General features: G+C 39.6%; 1 protein-coding gene across 2 annotated transcripts; it reads right to left on the bottom strand.

Annotated features, from left to right (window-relative positions):
* Nucleotides 1-1,807: 1,807 nt before the first annotated feature.
* YIPF6 (Yip1 domain family member 6) lies at nt 1,808-23,598 on the bottom strand. Of its 2 annotated transcripts, none has more exons than XM_036840303.1 (7): nt 23,234-23,598; nt 10,768-10,896; nt 9,640-9,718; nt 6,837-6,879; nt 4,510-4,635; nt 3,712-3,869; nt 1,808-1,967 (listed from the first exon to the last, which is right to left on the bottom strand). In XM_036840303.1, exons 1-7 carry the CDS (start codon nt 23,288-23,290, stop codon nt 1,849-1,851), a joined length of 711 nt encoding a protein of 236 aa, XP_036696198.1. In that variant the 5' UTR covers nt 23,291-23,598; the 3' UTR covers nt 1,808-1,848. The 2 variants fall into 2 exon arrangements, with proteins under 2 accessions (XP_036696198.1, XP_036696199.1); XM_036840304.1 differs by having other exon boundaries at nt 23,200-23,308.
* Nucleotides 23,599-24,008: the final 410 nt, after the last annotated feature.

The raw sequence follows: 24,008 nt of genomic DNA, 5'->3' as shown, positions 1-24,008 counted from the left end.
GCAGCAGCTCATATTACCTTAAAAGAACCCTGATTAGCTCAGAATCAGCCTGTCCCAGACACTCTTCTCCCTGAAAAGCCTTCACACTTGTGTGCATAAATAGCTGAGAATACAAGTAGGTGCACATGTGCAAAAAAGTACTTCTCTAAAGGAGAGCTAATTGGCTTTACAAATAAAGTCTAAAACCAAGAAAATAAATTGCTATCCCCAACCCGAAAAACACACCTAATGAAAAAACTGCTAAGCCCACTATGAAAAGGCAGCAGCTGTAAACTCAACTCATCCTACCTCATGCTCTTACGCATCTAGTTGTTCTGTGAAATCAGCCATTAGAACACTAAATCCCTCCATGTTTACATGGTTAAATGCAGCCTTTGATTTAACTTTACTTTTTAGTTAGAGGCCAGACTACACAGAACAGCAAGAAATTCCTTACAGCTATGCTGTATCCAAACTGCCTCATTCTACCCTTAAGAGAAGGTGCCCACATGATAATATGCATTAGGGACCTACCAATCTAAATTTCTGAGGTCTTCTACTTGGGTAAGTTCAAGCATTGGTCCACTGAGAGCTTCAGTCAAAGGAAAATTACAAGTTGACTGCTAACACCTTAGCTTGCATATGCAGAACTGGGGAGTAAGATTAAAAATTAAGAGTGTCCAGCCATAAAAATGAAACGAAATTGAGTTATTTGTAGTGAGGTGGATGGACCTAGAGTCTGTCATACAGAGTGAAGTAAGTCAGAAAGAGAAAAACAAATACCGTATGCTAACACATATATATGGAATCTAAGAAAAAAAAAAAAGGTCATGAAGAACCTAGGGGTAAGATGGGAATAAAGACGCAGACCTACTAGAGAATGGACTTGAGGATATGGGGAGGGGGAAGGGTAAGCTGTGACAAAGTGAGAGAGTGGCATGGACATATATGCACTACCAAACATAAAATAGGTAGCTAGTGGGAAGCAGCCGCATAGCACAGGGAGATCAGCTCGGTGCTTTGTGACCATCTAGAGGGGTGGGAAAGGGAGGGTGGGAGGGAGGGAGACACAAGAGGGAAGAGATATGGGAACATATGTATATGTATAACTGATTCACTCTGTTATAAAGCAGAAATTAACACACCATTGTAAAGCAATTATACGCCAATAAAGATGTTAAAAAAAAATTAAGAGTGTCACTGAGCTGCTATTAAGCATGGCAGAAAGGTGACTATACAGAAAGACTAAAAAAGCCTATGTTTTAGATGTCCTTTGCTTTTTTTTAAGCAACAAGTGCAGAATTTTCTCTAATCAAAATCTGAATCTTGCTTAGTAGATGTTTTCTCCTCCCACATCTATGAACCCCTTTTCCAACCTCTGTCATTGTCTTTTTAAGCTTAAGAGAAGTAAAATAGACTATCCCTTATTATTTAGGAAAAGAGAGGCATATTCTAATAGTCATAAGGCAATATGTTTAAGAGCTGCACCTGAACTGGTATTCTCAAAACTGAAAATATAGTTACCAACTCTATTCAACTTGCAGGATGTATCCATGTGCTTCCCGAGTCATTGGTTGTCACCCAAATGGACCACAGTAACCCCATCATGCCTTGAGGCATTATACTGTGTGTACTATGCACACATATTTTAAAGAAATAACATTAAGAAGGAAAGGACGGCCTTTCAAACATCAGTTCCTTACATAAATGGTGACGGTGCTTTATGGTTCCCTTTTAATCTCCTCATATACCCAGTTACCAAATACCTCCAAAATTAGACAAGAGGGCCAGAGGCAAAAAAACTCCACGGTGAATTGCATCTTTGAAATGAGCTTTGAATTCCTTGGTTTTTAATTTCCATTTCCTGATTTACTGAGGGGTGAAGGTGAGAATCATCCAACTGATGACAAAGTAAAACAAGAAAACAGGATAAACAGCAAGGGCTTTGCGGTTTGGAGGCTGGCTATCAGCAAGGAAAGCTGTAGAGGCTAAACAAAGCAAAACAAGACAATAAAAAGGAATATTTAATACAATAAGACTGTCACAACTACTAACATTTACTAAACTTGAAGGGGCCTGGCATAGTCTGGGACACAGAATTATATACTATAAGTTCAGTTACATTTGTGATCCTCAGAGAAAAAGGCATTTGGCAGCAGTTTTCCAGACAGCTGAGGGCTACCTGTTTCAAGTATGAAAGCTTTGAAAGGTTTCAACCATTTAAGATGGAAACCTTTCTAAAAGGGGTTTCTTACCCTTTTCTGAGAAGTTACTGAACTGTGCTAAATAGGCTTACAAAACTCCTATGGCAAATGGCCTCACACTGCTGTGTTTTTTGAGTAATTGTTCTTAATAAGTTATCAGCTCTTTTAGATGCCAATCCTCTTGTCCGTACAGGAAACACCTACTCATCTTTTTACTCATCGATAATCACCCTTCAAGGAAATCTTTCCTGAACAACCATCTGGTATCCTGCCACCCCAGGTAGAACTGCCCACTTACCTCTTCTGTGTCCCCACTATACCCTGCATAGAGTTCCATTGCCCACCTGGAAAACTTTATTGCCCTTAAGTGTTTACATGCCTAGATTGTGAACTCGGAGGATAGAGACCATGCCTAGCACAATGCCTGACACACAGTCTGTGCTTAATACATATTTGCTGAATTACAGGAACTTCTCTCTCATCTAAGATTCTACTTGCTGAACCACTGTGGGCCTGAACACTTGATAACTAAGCTATTCAGAACTACATGCATGGTAAATTACCAGACTCTAAGTGAGGGAATGAGGGGCTCTTCCATGGGTAGTTAAAGCGCCCAAGCTTAATACAGTCCTTGGAATATCAATTCTGGCATTCTCAGACCTTACTTTTGGATTACTTCTTGGCTTTTAACCATGTTCCAGAGCAAAGAGATGTTATTGCACATAAAAATATTAGGCAGTCTGTCTATCCCATTAAAAAGAAGCTAGTGAACACTTCCAGTTTAAGGTGGAATTTTAAGAGAATTTTAGGAAAGTACAAACAATGAGCAAATAGCCTTCATTGCCACTGCTACAGGCTCTCACTAATCTTTAGCAGAATTTTCTACTGAAGCAGACAAGTACTATGATACTTAACAACCTATACTGGGAGGTAGTATAGTACATTTCTAAACAGGTACGTGATCTGCTTGGGTTTGAAACTTGATTCCTCTATTCACTAGTTATGTGTCCTAGGGCAAGTTGCTTAACCTCTCTGGGTCTGTTCCTCATCTATAAAAATGGGACCAATAATAACTGTTTTTATTTATTAGGGTTGTTGTGAGGGTTAAATGAGATAATATATATGAAGTACTTATGACAGTGCCTGGCCTACAGTAAGCAATTGGTAAATGCTGGCTATTATTATGATTAATTTGTCAGGAAAAGGCTCAAGTCATTTCTCAAGTCACCTATGCCTCCTATATGCCAGGACTAGCTAGGTCTAGTGTAATCTCCTTTTTCAACCCTATCCATTATTTAAGGATTGAAAAAAAAAAGAAGACGTGACTCTCCACATCTCGGAAGTCCAGATAGCCAACTCAGATAAGATGAACATTACCCCTACTGAGAGAAGACGGTTCTATGGATGACACTGGCAAGAATCATATCACTCATATGTAACTTATAAGTTACACTGCTCCTCATCTGGTCTTCATCTCTAACTCATGTTTCGGTCTGCTCTGTTACTGTAGAGATAAGTACGTTCTTACCTACTATAGACCAGGCAAACATCACGATCACCACAAAAAGCCGGACCATGAAGTTTATTGGTCCTGGCTCGGCCAAAAGTACCAGCCGGCAAACCAGCATTGCCACCGTCAGGGGAAGTATACAGTAACCCAGCACACAGAGGCTCTGAAAAAAAGATCTAAAAAACAACATACATCCATAAAGATCATAAATATAGCTGATCTGTATCATGATACAGTTTATTACACAGATTTCTATGTATCACGGATCATTACCTTCCTTCAGATACATAATACCTATACCCTAATGTTGATTTTATGAGGATAGGCCTCTGTATTAAACATGTGCTTTAGTTTTGCTCTCCCCATACTCTCCTCCTCTCTGCTTAAACTCTTTAAGAGTCAGCCATCTAGGATCTAGATGATCTGCTCTAATTCCTAGAGACCTCCTTCTCCCACTGAACCTCTAAGAATGGTGTTTCTTAATCTTTTCTGGTTTACAGACCTATTTCAGAATTTGTTGAAAACTATGGACCATCTGTTCCCAAAGACAGACATAATCTTCTAACACAAAAAATTCTGCCTATGATTTCAGGGGCTGGAGAGAGAGCACTGAATCTTATCAAAGGACCCCAGATAATTTAAGGTAATTTAATTCAACTAGGTTATCTCTGTTCAGTGGTTTTAGGAGAACTTTCTTTTTGGCTCTCATTTATTTTGATTTTTCTTTTTGAAAAATACATAACTAGCCAGACTTCCTTAAAAATCTAAGATATGCAACCTGGCAAGGGAAAAATGATGCATTTTAATAATACTCACATGTTTCCTCCAAGAAGTTTTGAGTTGAGGGTGATGGTAACTGCACCAAACCAGACAATGACAAACACTTCTGCAAACTGGGGCCCTCCATCTTTTTCGCTATCCACAGAGCCTCTCTGAAGCATTCTGTGAAAAGGAAATGGCATGAGAATTGCCTAATCTTTTATTTAGAGCAACAAAGTTACGGCATGGGTTCTCAAACTTTGAATCAGGGAGCTGCCCTAAACCTCACCTGAAGATCTATAATATGTAGGCTGTACAAAAGGAAAATGCCTGAAGTATATGGCAAGGCTCCCTTATTTCAAATTCCAAATGCCTCAGGACTAAAAGAGGTGCTCCATTTGACCTCATGGGAATGCTTAAATGGATTACCAAAGACCTTTTTTGGTTAAGCAGAGGGTATAAACTGAAGGGCTAAATGTGGCTCATAGACATGAGGTTGTTGGTCCATGCAATACTTAAAATGGTCTTAAATTCAAGTTGATGTTATTTTAAAATTGGGAGGTATTTCTGGATTTTCTTGAAAAATCATAAGAGTTTCTAACACTGGACCTGCATTCCTACATGGCAACTCTCAGGTGCAGTTGACACAGCAGCAGATTCCTTCACAAGGGCTTCTGGTAACCAATTCGCAATGCATGCATGTACACATTTGAATTTGTAATCCTTGGGTTAAGGTTCTAGTTCTGGCATTTAAAAATGGAAACAGTCTATAAACCTATTTAGTTGTTGATTTTTAAAAATCAAAACATACAGATTATCACGAAAAGGCTTTGCTTTGAAACTGAGTAATTGAACAGTCACTTATATCCTCTCTAAAAATTTTACAGATGTAAACTGTTTTGAATTTTGGACTCAGAACACTTGTACTCTGTGTCATTTTTTCCAGTAACAGAATAAGTAACATCAAACTCACAACCTCTACACAGTAAGTCTTGTCCTGCTATGCTATTTGCCAGTACAGGCTTTTGTATTCTATGGTTCTGCATACTCCATTCCAAGTCCTGACAATCTAGTGCAAAGAATGCTGGCCCTCATCACTTGTTGTCTGGAACTCCTATTGCTTCAGCATGGTATGACGGAAAGAACATTAACTGGCCTGAAAGGCAGGAGACTCAGATATTGATCCTAATTCTGTCACTAGATATGGAAACTGGAGCAGATCACTTGATGTCCTGGGACTCCAATTTTCTTCTCTGCAAATAAGTGGGATTAAACTCCATAATCTCTAAGGTTAATCTTTCAAAACTAAAAAAGTATATGCTCAGAGCTTCTAATATAAACCCTTTCATCAAGGCACTGGATTGTTTCCCTTGATATGGTTATTAAAGGCATAAGATAGAGCACTCCACGTTTTTACCTAAATTACCATGTGCTTGACTTACATTTAAAAATGGGTAAAGAAGCCAGTAAGAAACTTGAATTTAAAATCATAAAAGGTTCGGCCTGGAAAGGACCCTCAACCATCTCCTTTTATAGAGGAGACCCAGAGAGGTTAAGTAGGAAGAGATGTGTAATAATTGCAGAGGTAGAGAATGGGCAGTCAAGGAAACCTGAGGTTGAATTCCAGGTCTACCACTGAATATGTGACCTTGGTTCAGTCCTCAATCTCTTTGAACCTGAGCTTGTTTGTCAAAAGAGGAAAAATATTCACTTCTTGTTATGAGGATAAGAGAAGGTATTTAAAAGTTTTCTGTAAGCTGAGAAAAATCATTATACAAATTTTGGTTATTAGCGGCCGAAAGTCACTCTGCTGATAGCAAAGTTAGGATGAGAGCTCAGAACTGAATCCTAGTGCAGTATTTTTTCCACTCTACCAGTGGTTATATTCCCCTCTCCAGCGGAACTTTGCTTTCCTTCTTCTGTCCTTTCCCTTTACATACAACGCATATGGAAAACATAACACTTTGAAACATGATCTTGCTTTGAACTCTACCACTTCTACTCTAATTTATTCTCACTTATACTTTTAGTAAATTTTAAAAGAATTATGTTTGCAAATAAACAGTGCTTAAACCTACAGATACTTAATTCACTTAGCTTAATGAGGTACATGAGTGTGAATAAATGTTGAACAGAAATGGCTAAAACAGGATAAGAAGTCATTGGTAAATGAAGGTGGGCATAATTTTCACATCTTTAAATTCCATCATTCTTTGAATTGATCTAGAAAACTACCTGACTTTTTAGATTTAAATACATAAGGAGTACAATATGTCATAGAAGTCCTAAATGAAATATTCAGTCAAAATCCCCTTCAATTTGAAACTCCATGAAAAAAGTCTAATCTATCGCAAATGACAAAGAAAGGAAATATAAGTACTTACAATGCAAGCGTCACACAAAGGATCAAAGGGCCCCATAAATCCCCTACAAGAAAAGACAGAAGACTGTTAAGACACAACCATGTATAGTGTTTTCTGTCTTTATTCCAATATGTACCTCTCCCACTCTTGGAATTCAGACATCAAGGCTCTCCCTGTCTGCCCAAGCCTTCCCACCTCTGCTATCCCTCTGCTGGCCCTCTCTGCTCCCCAATTCTGAATGCCCTTCTTCATATATCCTTTAAATTTTGTTCACTTCACATCCCACAAATCACCCCTCTCCCCACCTACTAAGCCACATTCCAGCATGCTATAGTTAAAGACCAACGAGCAAGGAGTCAAAAGACTTAAGTGCCCTACCCTGCACCGTCAAAAAGAAGACTAAAGCCAAGTCACTTTACCTATCTGAGACTACATTAGACAAGGCAAGTATAATCAGGTTTACCTCACAAATATGAAAAACAAAGCTGGGAAGAAGTGACATGCCCAAGTTTCCGTAAACAGTTAAGTGTGGGGGTGGGACCAGAACCTAGAACCAAAACCATAATCTTCTGATTCCTACTACAAAGTCCTCTCCACTCTGCAGTAGTTTCCCTTTCATAATTACTACATTGAACTAGCACAGAATTGCTGTTCTTATAGGTGAAAAAACAGCCCAACACTGGTAATTTCATAGGGTTAAATGTTAACAAACAACATGAAAACTTTTTGAAAACTATAAAGGCTCTGTCAACATTAGGTCTAATCACTGTGGTTCTCAATCAATAGCTGTTGGGTGATTAATAAACCAACAGTTCAGTAACATACAGCTTAAAGCACAATTATCTTCCTCAAGTAATATGAAAAAAGGTACATATACCACTTCTAACTTTAACCTCACTTGTACATAACTTTACTTGAAAGAAGTGTGCATATGTACATACTTACGTCTTTTCTTTTAAATAAGTAATTTTGACACAACTGTGGAAAGTTTGTTAAAGATGTAAAAAAAGAAAAACCATAATCCTAACACTCTAATAAACTATTGTTTATTAAATAAACAATAAATTGTTAAAATTTATCAACTGAAAAGCTGAATTCAAGTACAATTGACATTAATATGCTGTTTGTTTTTAAATGCAGTGAAGATTGTTTTTAATTTGTAAAAGATTCATAACAGTATTTTAAAATTAGTCTTATTCTTGTGAAATACATAAAACACAGAATTTACCATTTTAGTCACTTTTAACTGTACAGGCACGGAGTATATTCATTGTTGTGCAAGCACCAAACCATCCATCTCCAGAACTTTTTCATCTCCCAAACTGAAACTCCAACCCATTAAACAATAACTCCTCAATACCCCCTCAGTCCCTGACAACCATCATTTAACTTTCTGTCTCTATAAATCTGACTACTCTAGGTACCTAACATAAGTGGAATCATATATGTCCTTTTGTGTCTGGCTTATTTTACTTAGCATAATGTCTTCAAGGTTCATCCATGTTGTAGCATGTATCAGGAATTTCACTCCTTTTTAAGGATGAATAATAATCCATTCATATATGGCATATACCATGGTATATATAACACACTTCGTTTACCCATCCATCCACTGATAGACGTAAGAGTTGTTTTCACCTGCTGCTATGCACATGGGTGTGCAAATACCTGTCTGAGTCCGTGCTTTCAATTCTTTTGGGTATATACCCAGAAGGAGACGTGCTGAATCATGTGGTAGTTCTATACTATAAATTTTATATACTATAAAATTATGTGGTAATTTTTTGAGGAACCACCATGTTGTTTTCCACAGTGGCTGTACCATTTTACATTCCCACCAGCAATGCACAAGGGTTCCAATTTCTCCACATCCTCACCAACACTTGTTATTTTCTGTTTCTTTGACAATAGCCATCCTAATGGATCTGAAGTGGTATCTCATTGGATAAGACAGCTTTTCTGAGGAAGAAACTTCAACCTCAGAAAAGTTAACTGTCTTATCCAAGATCACACACTATTCAAACACTGATTTGCCCATGCTCTTTCCACTATATACGAGCTGTAGCAAATCATGTGTCAGCTTCAACCCACAATGTACTATGTTGAAAAAGATTCTGACGCTGCATCCAATTGCCACACAGTGATGGCACATTTGCCACATATTTGACATCCTTATATTACAGCTGAAATGCTGCCAAAGTAGAACATACACTCATGTACAACATCATTGTTACTATTCTCAAACAACAGATTCAATTTTTTTCTGACAAAGGGTACTAAGAAAAACCAAGAATGCTTGAAAAGAAAAGGTCTAACAATTTTAAGAATAAAATCTAAATAACAGCATAATTTTCTGCAAACACTGTTTTGGAACTCCTGAAGAAAGCAGTCAACAGACTAAATGATCATTCTGAAAATAGAAATGTCAATAAAGTACTATTAATTTGTTAAACCTTTAATGGGTATTAGCTATCATTCTAATTTAACATTTACACATTTTGCCTTTCCCTTGGAAATCATTAGCTCTTTGGTTGAACAAAGTCCCTATGTCTTTGCCACTTCCAGAAATATTCTTTGCAGTGTCTATTATAGCAGGTGAGAATATACAGTCTATATTTATTGATGAGGACAATATATTCAGCAAAATCTTCCAATCTCTGAAATTCCATCCTAAATTTTTAACTTTTTTCAAAAACTTCATTTATATATTTTTTCATCCTGCAAAATGACATCAGTTTTATTACCACAGAGCCTTTGCCTTATAAAATACTTATGATAAGGTATGATGAGAAACAGCAAAGCCTCAAAATCCTTATATACTTACAATCTCTCAAAAGAGTATTGCTTTTCCTTGGGTACAAAACATGCATGAATTTTTTCCCAACAGCTTTTAGATCACGCATCTGAAAGACATAAACAACTTGTACTGTGATGACCAAGGTTGCCAAGCAGCTCCCTCACTTAATTTGCTAAAATTTCTTATATTTCAGTCTCCTGGGAGCCCTTCATTGAATTTTAGAGCTATAACTCCAGTTTAATTCCTTCACTATACAAATAAACCAGAAAGGTGGGGTTTTTCTATTAACTCCTTTTTCTATTAACTTTTCCTATTAACTCCTTAAGCCAACATCTAACTCTTTACCACATTCATCAGTTCTGTTTTGATTTTTTAAACTCCACAAAAGAGAAATATAGCCCTCCTAATATGTTACTTAAAGAAACGAAAATAATAGCACTAGTAAAATCTGCTCTGCAAAACACAGCACCTAACTTTCAGTTCATACATGATGAGGTCACAAGGGGCAATCAGCCTGCTCCCAAGCTAACACATTCTTCACAATATGTAAAGTCAATTAATTTTCAACATTCCCATACATTCTGGCAAATGAATCCTAGAAGCCAGATTTTTAAAAATCAAGACATTTAAAGAAGGGTGCAGTCATATAAACATAACCTCTCAAAATATAGTTGAGGTAATTCTGTCCTAATTTTTTCAACCTAGAAATTTCTTCATGTCATTAATAGTTCTTCGTAAACATGACTTTTAATGGTTGTTTACCATTCTACCACATAGGTGTAACATAATTTACTTAACAGATTACTCTTCTCTGCAACTTTCTCCCATTATAAATATTGCTGTAACAAACATCTTTGTATAAATATTTTTCTGTATTTTTAAAAATATTTTTGTATTAAAAAATTTTTTTCCTTATACCTAGAGAAGCGGAATTATCACCTCAAAAAGACTGGACATTTTAAGTTCCTTAATATCAATTACAGCCAAACTGCTTTCCAAAAGGGCTGTACCAAATTATTCTCTAGGGGAGAACCTTAAATTTCAATAAATAAAATACACTGAAAACCAGGGAACCAAACAAAAATATTACAAAGTGCTATTAGCTATTTAGCCCCATGACACTGAACAGAAGTTCTCTCAACTCGTCTAACTTACAATGGTATTCTGAACAGATTCATTCAATGTGGAGCTGTCAAATTCCCGAATGCGAGATCTCATGGGAATGGTGATTTCTCCTTCCACAGGGATGTCTTGTGAGATAGATATATCTGAAAGGCCTGCAAACTGAGAAGAGTTAGGGACAAAAATTTAAAGCCTGTAATAAACTGTAGGATTCCCCCAAAGACATCATCATTTCCCAGAAAGCAGGACTATGTCTTTTTGTAGGGTTTTATACAGTTTTTAAAATAAGGTGTTAGCTCACCAGACATCGAACAATGCAGTTAGCTAAAATTCTCAAATGCTTATTTCTTTTAACTTAAAGAAGGAGATGGCAAACAATGGAAAAAATTATAAAGTAAATGGCATAGACTTTCTTGCCCTCAAATATTTGGTTTCTTTCAAGCATGAAATCTTTTTTTTATATCTTTATTGGAGTATAATTGCTTTACAATGTTGTGTTAGTTTCTGCTGTACAACGAAGTGAATCAGCTATATGTATACATATATCCTCATATCCCCTCCCTCTTAAGCCTCTCTCCCACCCTCCTATCCCACCCCTCTACGTCATCACAAAGCATCAAGCTGATCCCCCTGTGCTATACAGCAGCTTCCCACTAGCTATCTATTTTTTTTTTTTTTAATTTTTATTTATTATTTATTTATTATGTTTTATTTTTGGCTGTGTTGGGTCTTCGTTTCTGTGTGAGGGCTTTCTCCAGTTGCGGCGAGTGGGAGCCACTCTTCATCGCGGTGCGCGGGCCTCTCACTATCGCGGCCTCTCTTGTTGCGGAGCAGAGGCTCCAGACGCTCAGGCTCAGTAGTTGTGGCTCACGGGCCCAGTTGCTCCGCGGCATGTGGGATCCTCCCAGACCAGGGCTCGAACCCGTGTCCCCTGCATTGGCAGGCAGATTCTCAACCACTGCGCCACCAGGGAAGCCCCTAGCTATCTATTTTACATTTGGTAGTGTATATACGTCGATGCTACTCTTTCACTTCGTCCCAGCTTCCCCATCCCCCACACCCGTGTCCTCAAGTCCGTTCTCTATGTCTGCATCTTTATTCCCACCCTGCCACTAGGTTCATCAGTACCGTTTTTTTAGATTCCATATATGTGTGTTAGCATACGGTATTTGTTTTTCTCTTTCTTACTTCACTCTGTATGACAGACTCTAGGTCCATCCACCTCATTACAAATAACTCAATTTCACTCATTTTTATGGTTGAGTAATATTCCATTGTATACATGTGCCACATCTTCTTTATCCATTCATCTGTCGATGGACATTTAGGTTCCTTCCATGTCCTGGCTATTGTAAATAGTGCTGCAATGAACATTGGGGTGCATGTCTCTTTTTGAATTATGGTTTTCTCAGGGTATATGCCCAGTAGTGGGATTGCTGGGTCATATGGTAGTTATATTTTTAGTTTTTTAAGGAACCTCCATACTATTCTCCACAGTGGCTGTATCAATTTACATTCCCACCAACAGTGCAGGAGGGTTCCCTTTTCTGTACACCCTCTCCAGCATTTATTGTATCTAGATTTTTTGATGATGGCCATTCTGACCAGTGTGAGGTGATACCTCATTGTGGTTTTGATTTGCATTTCTCTAATGATCAGTGATGCTGAGCATCTTTTCATGTGTTTGTTGGCAATCTATATGTCTTCTTTGGAAAAATGTCTATTTAGGTTTTCTGCCCATTTTTGGATTGGGTTGTTTGTTTCATTGATATTGAGCTGCATGAGCTGTCAAGCATGAAATCTTAACAGGATATAAGCTAGTAAGATTGCAGAACTTTTAGTGACCTTTCAGTGATCACATCTTAGCACAGCCACAATTCTGTTGCACTTCTGCTCCTTAGTGGGCTCCAGTGGCCTCTGCTGGCTAAAAAGGAGCATTATGTGAAATCTAAAGGGGAACTGGGAAGAACATGGAAATAGCAAAACACATCATTATTTATACTCTTTTTACCAGATTACTGGCAACCACAGATCAAATAACATTTCCAAAGTGAACTGCAAGACTGCAAACTTTTAAACTCTTACGTTCATATGCCAAATTTGATTACTGTGACTGAAACTCTAGAATCTTCCAGCTCCTAAGAAAACAGAAGCAATCCCTTCTCATATGGTTTTTGGCCCAATGTTTAGTGGGCAATAGTTACAGGTAAATGAAATACAAGACAGTATACTAAAATTTTAGGAAGAATAAGGTTGTTCAAAGAACTTATGAAAAGCAGCTTGTCAATCACACTCTTAATAAGGGAAATGCAAATTAAAGCTACTTGAAAATTATTCACCTGTTAGACCGGCAAAAATCCAAGTTTGACAACACATTCTGCAAGTGAAGCTGAGGGGTAAAAGCACTCACACACTGCTGGTGGGGAGGCAAAATGGTACTAGGCCCTATTGAAGATGAATCTGGCAATATCTAGTAAATTTATATATGGATTGCTCACCACTTTTAGGAGTCTAAAGTGGTAAAAATACAAAAAGACATATATATATATATATACACAAGGCTCTTCATTACAACACTACCTGTAAAAGTGAAAAACCTGAGAATAGCCCAAATGCCCATCAACAGAGAACCAGTTGAATAAAGCATGGTATGTCCACATAATGGAGTGCTATGCAGCTGTAAGAAGGAACGGGGATATCTCTAAAGAACTATTATGGAGTGTTAAATTAAAAAATAATGTTGAGGAAAGTCTGTATACATGCTACCACTTATCTGAGAAAAGAGGGGATACAAATATATATACATATCTGAATATCTTTTAAATATAAGAAATAAGTCATGTAATGTGACCTGTCACATGTAATGTAAGAAATGTCATAGATTTTTTTTAAAAGAGGCTTCCTAATTAGGAAAGGAGGGAATAAGGTGGAGGAAACAAGTAGAGAAGTTAGTCTTCTTGGAACACACATTGTTCTGTATATATAACTTGAAATCATATAAATACTTCACAGAATTATGAGACAAAATTAAAATTTAAAAGCAGTCCCCAAAACTGAAAGAATAATGAAACAAATGAACCTACTGAATTAAATACACAACCACACAGAGAGCAACTATTTCAAGTGACTTTACAACACTGTAATTTGACTTCCAATTAGGATGCAGAAAGCTGGAATGAGCATCCCATCCACTAGAACAATGAGAAAAAGCTAGATTAACTACAAAATCATAACTTTCCTTGAATCCATCAGAGAGCTGAGGTTGTAGGGCAACCAAGCAGCATGAATGAAATCTAAGGAAAGACAGGCACTTACTTTCAAGAAGAGATGGGACATGAGCAATGGCTCATCTGTAGCAAAGCACGAGAAGACAACACTGGGCATCACACAGATGGTTAAGAATTCAGCTAAAATTTAAAATGAATTGCTAAAGACCAAGTGTTGACTGGTATGAGAGTACAGCGTCCCTGGAAGCATTAGACACAGGAAGCATTCACACCTACTTGCAGGCTCTTCTCCACAGACTTCCATTGGTCCAGGTGTGAGGGGAGTAGCTGCCTCTTCTGAGAAAAGCACAGAGACCGGCTCAGACCCTTCTCCCCTACAGAAAAAGAGCCTTAAAGCTGCTGGGGGAAGATCAGCAAACTCTGTTGTCTCCAGAGCACATGTGAAAACCCACTGTGGCTGGGGAAAGGGAAAAGACAAACCTCACTACTCCTGGGGGAGGGGTGGGAAATCATCCTGAGGCCAGACTATCAGAGTCTCCCTTCAGCTGGGGGAGAGACAGGATCACTGAGAAAGTCTCACCCAGGAAGACTCAGGGACACATGACCTATCTAAGGCAGAGGCTGGACCAAAACAACAAAGAATCTCCACCTCCCAGGTACCCACCACAAGGCTAGCAAGTATGCAGTAACAAGCAATAGCAGTCTAGTGCTAAGGGAGGGGCTAGAGCTTGGAGAGAAACCCACTATTTCATGCAGGGGCAAAGGGAATGCAGAAAACTAAGCATGGAGGAGGAACATTAAGAAAAACACTGGGAAAACCTAGTGCCCACCCTAAGCACAAGGTAATAGGAGAGGAATTTGAAGCTGATAATGCATTGAAGGTTCCCATATCAAGTACAAAACCCAAATACAGTTCAACTCCTTACTATATTGACTTAACCCCCATAGTAACAACTTAGCAGAAAAGATGTGCCATTTCCAGGCAGTCTCTACTGTTATACACGATGGGCAGCGATCAATAAAAAAATCACCCCTTCCCCATAAACACACACACACACACACACATGGGAAAACAACCTTCTGTGACAAGACAAAGCAATTAAACCAGACTCTGAGGTGACCCAGATGTTAGAATTTCAGAAGAAAAATTTACCATGAATACGATTAATATGTTAAAAAGGCTCTAGTAGAAAAGATATATGCATGAATGATGGTGAATTTCTGCCAAGAGATGGAAACTCTAAGAGTCAAATAGTAATGCTAGAAGTAAGTGAATATAGTAACAGATGAAGAATGCCTTTGACAGCCTTATCAGCAGACTCAACAGAACCAAATAAAGAAATCGGTGATAGGTCAGTGAAAATTATCTAAACAAAAACAAAAAGAGAAGAGTTAGAAAAGAAAAAAATTACACACATCAAATCATTGTATTGTACACCTTAAACTTGTACAATGTTATATGTCAATAGTATCTCAATAAAACTAGAAAAAAACAAAAAAAGAACACCCCAAAACAGAACAGAGCATGCAAGAACTGTGGGTCGATATTAAACAGTCTAATTTGTATATTATTGAAATCCCACAAGAGGAGAGAGATAATGGATCTGAAAAAAATATTTGAAAAGATAACAACTGAATTGTTTTCCAAAAATAATGAAGACATCAAATGACAGATCCAAGCCCAGAAAACCCCAATCAAGATAAATACCTAAAGACAAAAGCAAAAATCCACAAACCTAGACACATTCACACGACTGAAAACCAAAGATAAAGAGGAAAACCTTAAAGGCAGCCAGAGAAAAAAGACATTGCAATCAGAGGAAACAGGTAACAGACATCTCACCCAAAACTACATAAGGCAGAAGAAAATGGACACACCTTTAGAGTGCTGAACAAATAAAACTGTCAACGCAGAATTCTAAACCCAGCAAAAATAGCTATTAAAAATGAAGGCAAAACAATGACTTTTTTCAGATGAGCAAAAGCTGAAACATGCACTACAAGAAATGTTAAAGGATGATCTTCAGAAAGGAATATGATATCAGAAGGAGATTTGGATTTACACAAGGAAATGAAGATATCCAGAAGTGGTTTAAATGAAGGTAAATATAAAAAATATTTTTTTATTTTTAATTATTCTAAAAGATGATTGCCTAAAGCAGAGGTCACCAAACTTCTTCTGTGAAAAACCCAAATAGTAAATATTTTAGGTTTTGAGAGCCAAATGGTTTCTGTTGCAACTGCTCAACTCTGCCACTGTAGCATGAAAGCAATCAAAGACAATACATAAAAAATTATGTTTGGCTGTGTTCCAATGAAACCTTATTTACAAAAATAGGTAGTGGGCCAGACTTTAAATTATAAAAATATAACATTTAGGAGATAACTGGAAATTTGAACACTGACAAGATATTTGATATTAGGGAATTATTGATTTTTTAGATGTACTAATGATATTGTGGTTATGTTCTTTAAAAACAGAATCCTTATCTTTTAGAGATACATATCAAATATTTACTAATGTAATGATGCTGGGGATTTGCTTCAAAATAGTATAGAGGGAAGTGGGTAGGGCTATAGAAGAAAGAAGATTGGCCATAAACTGGTAATTATTATTGAAGGTTGGGTACCTGAGGGTCCACTTTACTATTCTACTTTTGTGTGTTTGAAATTTTTCTTAATAAAAAGTGAAAAAATAAACAAAAAATTCCTAATTTTAGGGACCATCTAAGTTCTTTTTTCTTTTTGCCTCCCCTCCCCAAGCCAAAATGAATCTAAATATAATCAAGCCTCTAGATCTTAGAGTTTACAGGAAATATGTGGACAGAGGCACATACTAAAAATACCACAAGGATACAATCAGCCAAATACAGAAAGTGGAGAATTCTACAAGAGAAATGACTGAATTTAAACAAATAAATTACATTAAAAAGAGGAGAACACATATATTAAAAGAGACTTATTGGGACTTTCCTGGTGGCTCAGTGGTTAAGAATCCGCCTGCCAACACAAGGGACACGGGTTGGAGCCCTGGTCTGGGAAGATCCCACATGCCGCGGAGCAACTAAGCCCATGCACCACAACTACTGAGCCTGCACAAGCCACACCTACTGAGCCTGCATGCCACAACTACTGAAGCCCATGCGCCTAGAGCCCGTGCTCCGCAAAAAAAGAAGCCACCACAATGAGAAGCCTGCATACTGCAACAAAGAGTAGCCCCCGCTCGCCGCAACTAAAGCCTGCACGCAGCAACAAAAACCCAACACAGCCAAAAATAAAATAAATTTTAAAAAAAAAAGGAAAAGAAATGTTCCTTTAAAAAAAAGAGAGACTTACTAACCAAATGCAATTTGTTGACCTTGTTTGGATCCTGATTTGGACAAATTGTAAAAACACATTTTTTTTTTAGAAAATTGGGAGGTGAACAGAGATTAGATGATATTAAGGAGTGATTATTATTATGCTATGTGTGATAACAAAAAAAAGTCCTTACCTATTAGGGAAACATACTGAAGTATTATGGGTAAAGTGATATGTCTGGGATTTATTTTAAAACACTCACAAAAGATCGTGAAAGACAAGGAAAGACGGAAGAACGATTACAAACTGAAGGAAACGAAGGAAAAATAACAGCTAAAGGCAATGTGAGATCCTGGATAAGATCCTGGAACAAAAAAGGACATTCGTGGAAATCCTGATAAAATTTAAATAAGATCTGTAGTTTAATAGTGTTGTACCAACATTAACTTCCTGGTTCTGATCACTGTACTATGGTTATATACAATGTTAACACTAGAGGAAGCTGGGTGAGGGGTATACAGGAATTCTCTGTACCATTTTTGCAACTTTTCTATATGTCTAAAATTAGTTCAAAATAAAAAGGTTAAAATAATACTCCAGAAAAAAAATATGGTGGGGAAATAAATGAAATAAGAATAGCAGAATGTTGACAGATATATGGGATTCGTTATACTACTCTTTATTTTATTTACATATTTGAAAGCTTCTGTAATAAAATGGTAAAATACATCACTTCCTTGTTTCTGCCATTCCCTCAAACTACTCTCCTTCCTCTCCTCTTCTCTGATCAAACTGCTCTTCACTCTCCCACTCTCTTAATCCTTTGTAGTCTACACTAGTCTTCCCACAACTTTACTGACATTGCTAATAGTGACCTCATAATCAAGAAATACAAGAATCTGGGGACTTCCCTGGCAGTCCAGTGGTTAAGACTCCATGCTTCCAATGCAGGGGGTGCGGGTTCGATCCCTGGTGGGGGAACTAAGATCCCACATGCCGCGGGGCATGGCCAAAAAAATATAAAATAAATAAATGAAAGAAAACCTGCAAGCAAAAAAAAGAAAAACAAAAGAAATACAAGAATCTTTCCTCAGTTTCACCCTTTGAATATTCTTCAGCACTTAATGTGTAAACCAACCTGTTTTGAAGTCATTATTCTCCCTTTACTACTATGACACTGCCCTTTCAAGCTCCAGGATTGCTTGTTTTGAGCTTTCTTGCTGCCTGCTACTGCTAGGGTAGACAGGGCAGTGCAGAAGGAATGGGCTTTGAAGCCAAACGGGCCTTTGCCCTCCCTTGGAAACAACACTGCTACAAGAATTAGGTAACACCTGCATGTCACCTAGCACATAGTCAATGCTCAACATGTGGTATCCGGAGAGCCTTGGTTAAGAGTGCAAGCTCCTGGAGGCAGGCAGCCTGAGTTCAAATCCTAGCTCCATCACTTACTACCTGTGTGACAATGAGCAGGTTCCTTTTCCTCTCTGTGCCTCAGTTTCCTCATCTGTAAAATTGAGATAATCGTACTATCATCACAGGGTTGTCCTGAGGAAGAAATATATTAATACAAGTAAACCACTTAGTAGCAGGCTCACAGAAGGGGATAGATACATGTCAAGAGCTCAGGTTCAAGATTCCCAGGGAGTCAATTCAGGTTCTGTCACTGCTGTAGAATAAAGTATTTGGCTAGCCTTTGTCCTTTGCTCCTGGGAGGTAGCCTCTAAACTCCTGGGATTTCCTAAATGATAGTAATATTTTTGTTATTCATAGTGGGCCCTAATAGTTTAGCTAACAGGTGAGCCCTAGTAGACCGCTAGTTTATGTTAATGAGATGACAGCATGGTGGCTAACCACTGCTAAAAGACCAAACACAAGATTAGAGGATTGGGGGTTTGAGTCCTGTGATACAAACCTGGCCTCTTGAAAGCAGAGGAGGCAATGATCCAGTCAATCACACCTACATAATGAAACCTCAATAAAAACTCTAGATATGTGGGTGAGCTTCCCTGGTTGGCAATATTCTGCATATTGTCACACATCGATGTATCAGGAGGGTAACAGTGTCCTGTCCTGACTCCACAGAGAGAAGACAAGGACGCTTTCTGTTAGGGACCATCTCAGACTTCAACCTACGCATCTCCCCCTTTTGCTGGTTTCTGTTGTATCCTTTTGCTATAATAAAAGTGTAATTTTAAGTACAGCATTGTCCTGAGTTCTGTGAGTCATTCTAGTGAATTACAGAGCCTGAGGGGATCACGGGAACTCCTGAATTTGTAGCCAGTAGGTCAGAAGTGAGGGTGGTCCTGGTCCTGCAGCTGGTATCTGAAGTGAGGACATTCTTATGGAAGACTGTGCCCTTAACTGGGGAAGTTTGGCCTAACTCCAGCTACTTGGTTTCAGAAGTCACTGCAGTCACTAAAGTGCCATGTGATTCCCACTCATCCCCCATCCCAACCCTTCCTCAGTATCTCTTCTCCAGAGAATCAGTGACATTGCTCAGCGAACTGAGCCAGGATCTGTGGCTCTCTAGCCCCATATATGAGACAATACCACCAGGACCTCAGCTAGTGGACCCTGCTCTCTGACTAGCCCCTCAGTGGGGATGAAAGGTGACTTGGACCCCATGTCCCTCCCCTTCCTCTGTGCAGGCAGCCTTGTGCACATACATACACATGTGTGCACATAAACACATGTGCACACTTTGCTGCCTGGCTTGGGCCAATGAGGGGAGGAGATAGAGGCAGGGCCAAAAACACACAGTAAAAGCAGGGACTGCAGCCTTAAGAAAGTGGCTGGGAGCAGATGGCTCATACTATTGACCAAAATCCTGAAGAGAGAAAGGAGTCAACAAGGTGGAGGGAGGGGTGGGGTGGATCAAGCAGGAAACAGCTCAGTCCAAGAGGTGGGGGTGGGGGCTTAGTGGCATGGTCTCTAGCCAGCACCTTCACCTGGGACCAGCTTCCTTCCAGACCCCAGGCTACAGCGATTATTATGGCTCTTTTTCCTGCTCCTTAAACAGACAGGCAATAGACAGGCATTACCCAAGATTCTGTATTTTCAACTCTATGCAGATGACTCCTAAATCAACCTTTCTAGTCCTGACCTCTCGTGAGCCCTGAAGTCCAGATTTCAGTGTCCAACTACCTGTTGGATATCTGTTGGATGGCCTGCCAATATCTCAAACTAAACATTTCCAAAAGTGAATTAATCAACTTTTAGGGCCCTCATTCTCCTCTTCTGTATTTCTGTTCAGGGTATCACTTCCTCCCATTTGTCTATAGCCTTGTTTTTCAAAATGTGATACTGGGAGGAGCAGCAGCAGCACCATCTGAGAGCTTATTAGAAATGCAGAATCTTAGGCCTCATCCCAGACCTACTAAATCAGAATCTGCAATTTAACAAAATACCCCAGATGACTGCTATGCACGTTAAAGTTTGAAAAGCACTATGTAAGACACATGCTCCCTAGCACTGCAAACCCTCGAGGATTCCACCTTACTCAAATCTTCACATCTGCCACTGCTGTAGTCCAGACAGTCATCACTTCTTCCTGGAACTACCGCAACAGTTGCAGTGGTATCCTAGATTCCAGATACTCCCCATGGTAACTCTTCCTCTGTTATGTTGTCAAATTCATGATTTAAAACCCTTCCCTCCTCAAAAATTTCCAGTGGCTCCTTTTTGCCTATTAAACCTCCTGGCATAGTAGTCAACAAGAAGAAATAACACTACATGATTAGTATGTGCCAGGCACTCTACCAAGTGTTTTATGTGTTTTAACTCATTTAATCCACCAAACAACCCTGTATTACTTTGTCTCCATTTTACAGACAGGGAAGCTGAGGCATGGAGGGGTTTGGTAATTTCCCCAACATCCCACAGTTAGTTAAATGACAGAGCATAGAACCAAACCTAGACAACTTGACCCCAGAGCACACATCCATAACCACTGTTCCATACTGCCTCCCTAATTTAGTAGACTTATCTTTTAAGGTTTACCTCCTAATACTTCCCTGTGCTTCAGCCAAAGTAATCTCTCTGTTGTTCTACAAATGCATTAGCACCTCCTAACCTCTGTACCTTCACCAATGAGAGGCTGTGTAGCATTACTAGAAACAGTCTTGGTTTCAGAAGCAGACCTAAGTTCAATTTTCAGCCTAGCCACCCTAGGGAAATCATCAGATCTCTCTGAGTCTCATCTCCTCACCTGCAAGTAAAACATAGTTCAAAAACCACCTAACTGAAATAGTTGCTGTGAAGTTTAGAAAATATACAGAGGATGTTTAGCACAATCCTGGCACATAGCAGGTGGTCAATCATTGATAGCTCTTATGCTCACCTGCAATTCAAATCCCACCCATCCTCTGAGGCCCCCTCAAATATAACTTCTACCATGTAGCTTGCTTCATCACCCCAACTAGACATGACAGCATCTTCTTTTAAATTTTGTTAGTATTTTATGTGTAACTTTCTTATATAGTGTCTTATTTTAGCGTTATACATTTGTCTTATCCCTACAAATTAGACTGTAAGCACCATAAGGACAGGCCATTTGTATTTCCTAAAGCAACTAGCATAGTGTATTACACACTGTGGGAGTTCAATAAACATTGTTGAATAGAAGTGGACTGGATACTGAGTAATGAGTAACCAGGACCACTAAAATTAATTGGGGGAAAGCTTCATAAAAGAGGAGTGGGGCAGTTTAGATGAAAGACAGGAACTAAAAACACCTAAGCACCTAAGCACCTGTAACTACGTCATACCAGGCACTATGCATATATTAGTTCATTTAGTACTCTAATTCTGTGGTGACTTACTAGCCTCATTTTCCAAATGAGGAAACTGGGGTTCAGAGTGACTTCCTCTAGGTCAGAAGTCTTCCATGAGAACTTGGACCTACTCACTCTCTTTCACTGTTGTATCTTCAGTGCCTAAAAGAGTGCCTGGAACATAGTAGATACTCAATAAATATCTGTCAAATGAATGAAGTGATGAACAAATAGAGCTAGTAAGCAGAACCAAAACTAGAATCAGTTTCACCCGACTCCCAGGTCAGTCCTCTACGATGTTAAGTTGCCAATTTAAAACAGAGAAAAGGGATGTACCATTTATTGAGCAACTACTATATAACTAAACACTATTTGGTATATAACTAAACGTTGTTTGGGAGGAGGGATTGGGGGACAGAATGTTGAGCTGACTACACTCAGTTATGGCACTGATTGTATTAGACACTTCACATAATTTGTCATTTCAACTTTGTAAAAACTCTTTGAGGCAGGTATTTTTATCTCCATTTTACAGATGAAAAAACACTCTCCATGAAATGACTTGCCCAAATTCACACAAGCAGCAGAGTGGGTGATAACTTTTAACTCCAAGTTAACTTTAACTCCAAAGCCTGTGTTCTTAAATACTTGTCCAGGCTTTGGAATTGTAGTATTTGCAGTAGAAATCCTATCCTCTGCAGAGACAGGAGCAAGAGAGCATCATGAAGAGGACTGCAAGGAGCTGCGACAGGGAGGGCAGGGATAAAACCAAGACGACTGGGGGTCACTGAGCAAATCAATAGTCAAGTTATAACGTCCCATGGGAAGTAATCTCTCATTAATCCCAGAATGCTGCTACTCCAACAAGGGCTAGTGACAAGTCTCCATAAAATGAGGGGACAGCAGATGCAAAGATACTTAAATCGCCTAAAACTCAGCATTTAACAAAATGCAGGGGACGAGGATGAAAAGGAAAGTGAATGAAAGTTTCCCAAGAAGGCGTGGAAACAACGCGGGTGGGGGGAAGCGGTTAGCCCAAAGAACAGGCGCAGTGTTGGGACCTGTTCTGGCATCGGGTACAGGAAGGACCTGCCGTGAGGAAGGGATTCCGGCTCTTTCACGCCACGAGCCCGTCGCCCGACTTCCTTAAGGAGCATCTGCCTCACCCTCGGTCCCTTCTGTCGCAGAACCCAAGCTCACCAGGGGCCTGGGCGTTGCTGTCCCCGGGTCTCCTGGAGACTCCGCCGCTTCCGCCATCTTGGCCCTCCTTCTGCCGGGTCGCTCCCACAGGCCTTTGCGGAACCTGAGACGTGGAGGCCGCGGCCCGTCAGCGCGTCTGCGCGTGGAGGTTGCGTCACCGAAAAGCGCCTAGCAGCTGCTAGCGGCTCCGGCCGTCGGCCCTCCTCCCTCGTCCTCTGGGTGTTGGGTAGGGGTTCGCGTCGCCTCGCTTCCCTTCTTCGGGGCCACGGGTCTCGCTAGACACGCTCCCTTTTTAACACTCCACCCCGATTCTCAGCGCACTCCCGTCGGCCGCGGGGCCGCCGCTTCCTTCTCTCCCCCCTTCCACCTCTTCGCGCCCCCCGCCCCCGCCAGCGTCTGCTTCCGGCTCTCTGGAGGAGGCTCGGGGTGCCGCCTCCCACCCCAGCACTGCACCTTAGGGAAAAAGCCTGCCCCTCCCCCAGCGGCCGAGAGATTTCCTTTCCCAGTTGCTGAATAAAGGGATGAAGCCCACGTTAACAACTGCTCCCTCCACTGTCGCCCTCGCCTGGATGATTCCCTGCGCTTCTCATTCCGCTACCTAGCAGCTTCCCACTTACTGGACTGTTATAAGCTTTCATACTGTCTCCACAGCGACCTCCAAAATTGCTTTTCTACCTCACCCCCTTGGGGGTGGGGTGGGGGGGAACTTCTCTGTATACATTGGCCAACATTTTAATCCCACCACAATTTACCACAATTTACCCAGTTGCTAAGC

The sequence above is a fragment of the Balaenoptera musculus genome, chromosome X (assembly GCF_009873245.2).
Source record: "Balaenoptera musculus isolate JJ_BM4_2016_0621 chromosome X, mBalMus1.pri.v3, whole genome shotgun sequence".
Lineage (NCBI taxonomy): Eukaryota > Metazoa > Chordata > Mammalia > Artiodactyla > Balaenopteridae > Balaenoptera > Balaenoptera musculus.
The sequence above is the reverse complement of the archived record's forward strand: the minus strand, read 5'-3'. Positions and strand labels throughout refer to the sequence as shown.

What these genes read in the sequence shown, in the direction of transcription:
- YIPF6 (XM_036840303.1), bottom strand. Translation starts at nt 23,290, where the DNA reads ATGGCGGAAGCGGCGGAGTCTCCAGGAGACCCGGGGACAGCAACGCCC. An exon ending in CTTTGTGTGACGCTTGCATT is followed by an intron (nt 4,636 to 6,836) that starts GTAAGTACTTAT and finishes TCCTTTTCACAG; the next exon opens with AATGCTTCAGAGAGGCTCTG. An exon ending in GTTTGCCTGGTCTATAGTAG is followed by an intron (nt 1,968 to 3,711) that starts GTAAGAACGTAC and finishes TGCTTTGTTTAG; the next exon opens with CCTCTACAGCTTTCCTTGCT.